This window comes from Sminthopsis crassicaudata, chromosome 1 (genome assembly GCF_048593235.1).
Source record: "Sminthopsis crassicaudata isolate SCR6 chromosome 1, ASM4859323v1, whole genome shotgun sequence".
Classification (NCBI taxonomy): domain Eukaryota; kingdom Metazoa; phylum Chordata; class Mammalia; order Dasyuromorphia; family Dasyuridae; genus Sminthopsis; species Sminthopsis crassicaudata.
Genome location: NC_133617.1, coordinates 84939134 through 84948070, shown reverse-complemented (window position 1 = coordinate 84948070; position 8937 = coordinate 84939134). Strand labels below are relative to the sequence as shown.

The following is an 8937-nucleotide window of genomic DNA, read 5'->3' as shown; positions in this document are numbered from 1 at the left end:
TGCGCTCAGTCTGGGAAGCACCGGGGTGGAGGCTTTCAGAGAAGTGGTCGGTGAATGGCTGATGGCCTATGAGGCAAGGTCTAGCCAGCCAAGCGCTGGCAGCTGCTGTTGCTATTCTATCTTGTTCACTCTCCCTTTCTCCTGGAGGCTGATTGGTCTCCATTGTGTCGCACTCCATTAGCTAAATTAATTGAGAGCTCCTGCAGTCCCTTTGAGGGCTGCCTTTCAGGATTTTTAGCCTGCAAGCTTGGTGCCATGCAACAGTCACTCCTATTTTTCTGTATTAAAATTCCAAGTCTTCCCATATTTGGCTTTCCATATTTACATTTGGAGGAATTTCTGAATCTCAGAGTAGGGAAGGATTTCAGGTCATCTGGTCCAATTTCTATCTCCAGGAGGAAGTTTCTCCAAAGAATCTCTACAGGAAGTATGAAACATGGGATGTACAGCTCTTGTTTTTGAGTCACAGTTTAGGCAGGGAGAGGAGACCTTATTAACCTTTTAAGATTGCTTCATCAGTCTATTATATTCTTGTATTGTCCTCAAATTGCACATACAGCATCAGAGCTGTAGATTATTGGGTTGGGAAGAATTCAGATATCTACCCAGCTCCTGCTAGACTGATTAAGTAAGGTCTAAAAAACTTAGTGAGATCTCTCTCTAGTCTAGGCAGATTATTTAAATTCTTTGTATGCATGTGTATATTTTATATGAATTTGTGCATATATTGCATGCATGTTTTATACACATACACACACACATACATACCCATACCCACACACAAACACATGCAGTTAGCAAAGTGTTAACAGTTACAGTACTGGACCTGGAATCAGAAAAACCCGAGTTGAAATCCTGCCTCAGCTTACTTACTAGCTATGCAACCGGGGCAAAGCCCTTCTTGACTGCCTGCCTTAGTTTCCTCAGCTGTACAAATGGGGATAATGACAGCGCCTCCTTCCCAGGAATGTTTTGAGGATCAAATGAGACATTTGTAAAACACTTGGCAATCTTTGAAGTGCTGTATAAATGCTTGTTATCATTCAGTCATGTCTGACTCGTGACCCATTTGGGGTTTTCTTGGCAGATACTGAGGTGGTTGGTCATTTCCTTTTCCAGCTTGTTTTACAGATGAGGAAAGGGAAGCAAATAAGGTTAGGTGACTTGCCCAGGGTCACTCACCAGGATAAGTCTTCCTAACTCCAGCACTGAGCTCCCTAGCCATCATTACACAAAACACAAACATATGAAATCAAACACAAAACTGCATGAAACACAGCTTGGAGTAGTGAAGGGACAGCTGGTCTTGGAACCAAAAAGACTTGCTATTAGAACATATTGGCGATGTCATCATGTGTACCCCCAAACTTCTCAGTGCTCTAGGAAACTAACATTTTATAATGAAGATGCTGACTGCATTTATAGAGGAGTTTGCTCATGCAGGGATTTCTCTATGCCCCTGAAATCAGTCTGACCTGAATCCCTTAGCCTTACACAATAATATACACCACATATTGGCGACATTCAGAGGAATTCCTATTAAGACAAGGGCTTCTACAGAGAAGATTTACATTTATCCTGCTTGACCCCAGAAACTAGAACTAAAGACATGAATGATAATTACAGGGATGCAGCTTTTGGTTTTGACAAGGACATTTTCCTAACAACAGCTGGGAAGTCATAAGTTCCCCATTGCCAGAGGTATTTGTCAAGGATGCTGGTAAGCAGATTCATTTTTATGCCAGCACTGGAAGAAACGACCACCACGGCTTCTTCCAAGTCTGAGATACTAGGATGTACCGAATTATACAGACTTACCTTTGCAAGGGACCTTCAGTGTACTCTTTAAGACAATATGCTTTAGTAGAATCCTGGTCAGAATTTTGCCCTATATTCTTTATTTGAGAATTTGGACAAGTAAACAAACTTCTCTTTTTAAAATCTATAGAATGGGGATATTGCAGAGAAAACCTTTAAGGTCCAACCAACCTTGTATTGTGGATCTGATGTTTTTGATAGTCATCTAGTTTCTGACCAATGACAGTGACTGGAAACTTACTATAATTTTTTTTTTGAGACAGTCTGTGTCTACAAACTGAATTCCTCCTTCTATTGAGCAGAAACCTGCCAGACTCATTGGCCCTTTGAAAATACACAGTAATTGATTCCCTCTTTTACTAGTATTAGTATAATAGTATCTTTTAAAAAAATAAGAGTGTGACTAAATCTCCCCTTCTCCCAAATTTCCCTTTTTGTTTTCTCTTCTACAAACTAAACAATATCAATTCTTTCTAAATTTCTTGGATGGTTTCTGGATCTCTTGCCATTCTGTTCATCTTCTTTTATATATATTGTACTAAAATATGGCACCCCCCCACTTGGACATATTAAGATATTTTGACAGCTCTGTCATACTACTAGTCTTAGAGTCTGCATTCAACTAGGATCTCTGTATACTTTTCACTTGAAATGGCTATCATCTTTTTGCCTGTGTAGTTGATTTAAAAAACAAACATAGGCCTTTGTTTAGCCCTATATTAATTCTCCACTTTATCTTTTTAATTTAGGCATATGAAACCAATCTTTCAAAATATCTTTGAATCTTGATTATTAGTTCTTCCATTCAGATTTATTATCTATAAATTGATAAGTGCATATTTTTTTCTTCATCCATGCCTTGATAAGAAATGTTGAATAGAAAAGTGTCAAGGTTAGAGTTCTTTAGCAGATCACTTTAAGTTACACTCCAGGTTCACCTGGATTCATTTACCAATAATTTTTGGGTATAATTGTTTAGCTAATAGTGATGCTCTGTAAACATATCAGTTTGATCATGACAGAATTAAAAAAATATGGAAGTGAAAAACAACCTTAGAATTTATTTAGTCCAGCTACCTGCTTGAATATATTGAATGAGAGAGAACTCACTACTGTATGAGGCATTTTATTTCATTTTTGGTTAATAAAATGTTAAAGAGTTTCTTTTTATGTTGAGTCCCAATCTTCTTTCCCATAATTTCCCATTCATTGATCCTAATAGGATATGCTACAGCCAAAAATGAATTTAATGCCTCTTCTCTGTGATAATCTTTGCAATAATGAAAACAGTTACCTCTAGTCTTCTCTATGTTGAACATCTCTACTTTTCATCACCATGTTTATATATGGCCAGAAAAAGAGAATTGTTGCATTAATATAAATTATGCTTTCCTATTTGAGCTTCACAACAATGCTATGAGGTACACAATGCTAACAGGATCTTTGTTTACAAAGGTGGAAATACATTCATAGAGATAGGAGTGATTTGCTTAATTATTGTCACTGTTAGCAATACTGTGACTTCAAACCCAGGTCAGAAGGGTTGAAGTCAATGAATGACTTCACATTCACTTCTTATTACATCATATTCCCCTACCCCTATCACATTTTTAATGTATTTAAGAGCATTATACATATATATATATATATATATATATATATATATATATATATATATATATATATATATATATATATATATATATATATATATATATATATATATGTGTGTGTGTGTATATAGCATTAGAAGGAGTGTTTCCTAATTGTGGAATGATTGTCAATAAGCATCCTTTTGCTATAGCATTCTATGATTGAATTGAGAAATTAAATAATCAATCAGTGACAAAAACTCCAGATGAACTTGGATTGGTATAATTCTTTCATTTGGCATTTCCTTCAGTTTTCTTCAGAAGCAACATCACCGTTCTATTCCTTAAATGTGGTTCATATATCTGAAATATTGTGGTTCCTCTTTTTCTTGACATTACAGAAGGTCTTTAATTTACTTGCAATCTCATCAAAGGAAGCCAGGATGCTGCTGGAAAAATGTCAAAGTATGATGTAAGTACACCAGTTTCAAGTAATTTATTACCTTCTGAAAATAAACACTAAGGAAATTAAATTCCCTCTTGGAATTTTATAATCACCCTCTGCTGTCCCTGTGAATCCCTCCAGACATGCTTATTCACTTGTTGTTAGTTCCCTCAAACTCAAAGTTTCTCCCTCTGTAAAGTCAGGCCCAACCCTTCTTAAAAGGAGAAAGAAGACTAGGAGGGAAGGGCCAGAAAATGTCACCCCATACATTAGTGTTGAGAAGGGTGGTATGGCTCCGATTTAAGTTAAAACATGCATAGTATAGAGATTACTGGATATTGGACACTGATGTAGGTCCTTTGAATTATGCAAAGAGAAAACTGCCTGAGGAGCTAAAAATCTGAGTAAAGTAGAAACATAAATGAAGGAGATGGGCAATTTCACAAAGTGAAAGGCAGCATATTCTGAAAACTGTCACTCCCCTTTCCCTTTGTTCAGTCAGAACTGAACCCAACTTCCTCTTTTTAGGGAATTTTTAATGACTGGTCATCAACAATGAATTTATGGAATAAAATTTTAGGGGGAAGTCTAAAAGATGAGTTGGCTTTTACGTGAGATAATTTCCAGTAAGCACAGAAAAGTCAGTCTCCTATGGTATTGAATGTTTTCATGGAACAAGGCATTGGGAAGAAGTTCTAATACAAAACACCTCACTTGAGAAGTAGAAAGTTTCTTAGGATCAAACTTCTGAGGACTCTGGAATATACTACCTTAGTTAAGAAGTGAAGGGGATAGAGAGATGTCATCTTGGGATGTTAGTTTCTAGAAGAGCTCTCAGTGTAACATATTTCACTGTGGTATAAGAAGAAGGATTGAGGGAGATTTGGAAGAAAGGGATTCTTATGTTACAAGAATCACTAAGGGAAGTTTTGAGCACAATGCCATAGAAATCTATAGTTTTAAAAAGGGAAAAAATAGGAAATCAGTGCATGATCCTTAAGGAAAAGAATTAAAATCCAGGAGAACTATGAAAATGTAGGAATGAAGGTCAAAAACAGAATCAAAGTAGAGTGAACATGGAATTTCTAAACGAGGCAACAAAATATAAGCATTTAATAGCCTCCTAAAGATAAATAGAGACTATAGGGAGTAGGGACTTATATCTTAATGACCAAACAAAGAAGTCAGAAAAACAAAACACATTCTGGTTTTGGTTTTTTAAAGAGAAGTAGTCAACTATAAAGTAGAATTCTAAGCGGGGACTGTTAAATGTGCTAGTGGAGAGGATTCCAAAATGTTTTTTATATTTGGGACTGCCTGACCTGGAAGGTCTTTCCTTTCTCTTAGGAAAAATCCTTTCTTCAACTTGCCAGACTATTTTGTCTGACTTGACTCCATTCCATCCATATCTCCTAACTTTAATCTTAATAATATTTGCTCCTGCCCCACAAAAAACAAACAAAACAACAACAAATAAACAAAAGACACCTAGATTCCCATGAACATATCTTGTGTGGCTAGAGCTTTAATATTTTTAACCAAACTTTCTCAATATTGACTAGAGAACTATTTTTGAATTTTATTTTTTTTGAATTTTTGAATAATATGACATATTAAACAAAAAGATCTGAAGCAATTTTATTTTCCAAGATTGCCTGATTAAATCCTTCTCTTTAGAGGCAAGATCCGTAAGAATGCTCAGAGGAGCAAATGTAACAAAAGCCTTCTTATAAAGGAAAAAGATGTGTCTGCATTGAGGAGCAGAACCAAAAGAAAAGAAATTACACCATGGACTTCACTGGTAACACCTTTTTAATAGGTCAAAGTAACTGTACAGTTCATTATATTCTTCCTGAGAATAATTTATTTCCCCCAACAAACTAAAGGGAGTGTATTTTTTTCATTATTATTTAACAGAAAGGATGGCATAACTTGAAAACAAAAGAAAATATGACCACTCTGAGGGAGTGCTTTCCCCAGAAGGAGGACACACAAGGATGGGTTAGTTAACTACAGCGGCTTTTAAAATATTCAACATGGCTTTAATCTTTCTTTATAAATTATATAAAAATGGGGAATAGGGATGGTTACAGAACTTCTTTTCCAAATGCACTTTTAGTGTGCTCTGGTACAAAGCAGCATTTCTGCTTTCATGGAAAATAACATTGCTACAAAAAACTGGCACATTATTCTGGTGAAAAAAGAGAAGAGTTTTTTCAGTTGTGTTCTATAGCTACTTTCCAACCAAATGCTTCACACATCCACATGAAAGGAAAAGGCAGGAAAGATGGAAAGAACTTTAGTTTTTTTCTGAAATGACTGAAGTCTTCAAAATATAGCTTTGATTTTTTTTCTGTGTAAATTGGGATTAGCATATTGCAACTTAAAAGTATTTCAATTTTAAAAAATCCAGTCTGGATAATATCTGTACTGTAGGCAAAAGAATTCTCAGCCCTTTGGGTTTCCCAGAATTCTCCACTTGACAATACTATTTTTTCCCCCTCTTATTCTGCAGCTCGTACAGTTCAAGCTGTAAAATTTTAATCCCTTGACCCCATTGGGCACACGCATCCTCTAGAATGGTATGAAAAATGAAACTGTTCTTCATGAGTCTTACAAGCTTCTTGTGTACAAACTTCAATCTCAAAATGTTGTATTTTTGGATCCCAGACCGTTTGAACATCATGATTAAAAAACCCCCCAAACTAAAAAAACAACAAAAATCTGTGGTTAAACTTGAAATGAGCAACAGTTTTCTACCAGCTGGAGCAGGATTTGGTGGCAACCCAAGGAACACAGGATTCATCTTCACTGCTGGTGGAAGGCTGAATGACATCTTGAAAAGAGTGAGACTCTTAAAAAACTTCCCTTGACAAGCTCAGTGTGGCCTGGCCTGCCCCAGCATTTTCAGTCTTGCTTGATCAATGACATCTAGTAAGTTTTTGGCATCTACAGCCAGTGCATGAGCGGCAGTTAGCATTTGCTTTTTGTATTCCTGCTGGAGGCTGGTCATGACGTATTGTTGTGCCAGTTTCATTTTGTTGATCAGCTCACCCAAGTCCGAATTCAATAGCTTTTGGGCCATCTCAATCTGGGAGAACAAGAGAATCAGGTTAGAATGGTGTGGATGGCAAATCATTTAATGACTTTTCTTTGCATACTGGCTAAAAGGGACAGAAGCTCGGGGAACTCATAGAAAAGCTGTGCTTTCTTACCCATAATGTCTACTTTAGTAGATCCATTTAGATAATGCAAAAATACTTCATAGGGCCTTTCCTTCCTAGTCATGAAAGCCTTATGATTTTTCTTTATTGCCCATTTCAAATGGTATCTAACTCTTTCCTCCCAAGATGTCTACCAGAGTGTTAATGTAATAAAAAACCTTTTCCTCAAGTATTCATAAAGTAGACTAAAAGCAGGCATCGTCTCCTACCATCATGGAAATCCCTTGACTTCTGTGTGAGAAGGAATTACTTGGGTGGGTAAAGGGAATGGGCTGGCCTTGGTCTCCTTTCTATCTCCCTTTTGCCTTCTCATTCTAGCCAGGAAAAGAGCTTGAGAACTTTGGAAGTTTAGAGAATTTTTCATTAGCATTCTAATAGTGTTCCCAGGAGAGTGGGTCAAGAGGCAAGGAGAGACTGGAAAACAGCAGATTAAAGGGATAAGGAGGCTAGCAAAAAAGTTACACCATGCCTAAGGGAAACATCTTGAGGACCACAGCAAAACAATTTTTGGGAGCTGTGGATCCTTATTATTTTCCGTGATTGTTCAGCTTGAACATTTCTCCATGAACTCTCTAGGACTTTTAGGAGAGCATATTTTTATAGAGGATGGGAGGGAGTAGAGAGGATATTTTGTACTACATATCCTCATTATAACACCATAGCAAGAACCTCTGACTAATAGCTATTATATCTGGCTGAGTAATTGATATTTGTTGCTAATCATGAAGCACATCAGTAGAGGCTTGTGAACCTTATAGCACCAGAAAAACAGCTCTTGTAATAGGCCCTTTCAAAGTGAGTAGGGATAAAGAATAAAAAAGAAAATGCAAAAATCCTGTCTTTTTCTCAGGAGGTAAGTATACTTTGTGTGGGAGAGCACAGAGACTTGCCTGGCTTCCTTTTGGGCAAAGAACCAACCTGCGTGAAAAATTGAAAAAGGATCTTGCCTCAATGGCTCAGAGTAAGGCTCCCATTCCTGCCTGCCCCATCTTAATCACTGCTCAAGTTTTCTTTAGAAGTAACATTAACTATGATTCCCAAAGCACTGAGCTTTTTAAAAACTCAAATTCTTACCCTCTCTCTAATACATGGACACTAGGATTTAAAATCAATTTCCGAGTATCTTTTGTGCACAATGACAGCTAAAGAAGACTCTGTGGAATAAACAGCAGTAGGAAAGGCAAGGGAAGCTGAACTGCCCTACAAGGATAACTGTACCCCAAGTGAGAGACAGGTCAGTGTAGTGGAAAAGAACACTGGATTTTAACTGAGGAGAGTCACTAGCAGAGTCACTAAAACTCTGAAGTCTCAGTTTCCTCAGTTATAGTATGAGACTATATGGAGTTGTGTAGAAACACACAAGCACTATTTACCAATATCTCTTTTACTTGTTTGGACTGAGATTATGAAGAGTGATGAGAAGGGAAGCGATGTAGTAACAAAAAACAGTTTCTCCCTAACAGGATGTTCAGAGGTCTCTTCTAATTCTGGTATGAATTTAGTTCAACAGACTTTATTAGGGACTAGAATGTGCAAGGCCTCAACCTTACTAGGAACTTAGGTAAAACAGTACCCACATTCTCAAGGGCATTTTGTTACTTAAGAGTTAGGGAACCACCTTCTTTTTCTACCCCCACCACTGATTGTCATTGCTCCTAGAGGTCTAGACTCAAGGCATGGGAATGTGCTTTGTTTGCTCTGTAGAGATAGTCCAACCCCAGCCAGTTCAGACACCTATGGAAAGGCTGCAAAATAGGAAACTGGGAGAAAATAATGTGCATTGGAATGTTCTTAGCACACTTAGAGGTTTATGAAGTGCTTGAACTATATTATTTCTTTGACTTTCACAACAGCCAGT

At 37.1% G+C, this 8937-nt stretch overlaps 1 protein-coding gene across 15 annotated transcripts in view; it reads right to left on the bottom strand.

Moving 5' to 3' along the window:
* Positions 1–5649: 5649 nt before the first annotated feature.
* PTK2 (protein tyrosine kinase 2) overlaps positions 5650–8937 on the bottom strand; it is a 380904-nt gene continuing 377616 nt past the window's right edge. For all 15 annotated transcript variants that reach the window (XM_074264715.1, XM_074264671.1, XM_074264680.1 and 12 more), the window contains one exon: positions 5650–6946. In XM_074264715.1, coding sequence (XP_074120816.1) covers positions 6734–6946 — 213 coding nt within the window. In that variant the 3' untranslated portion in view covers positions 5650–6733. The remainder of the gene's footprint in view (positions 6947–8937) is intronic.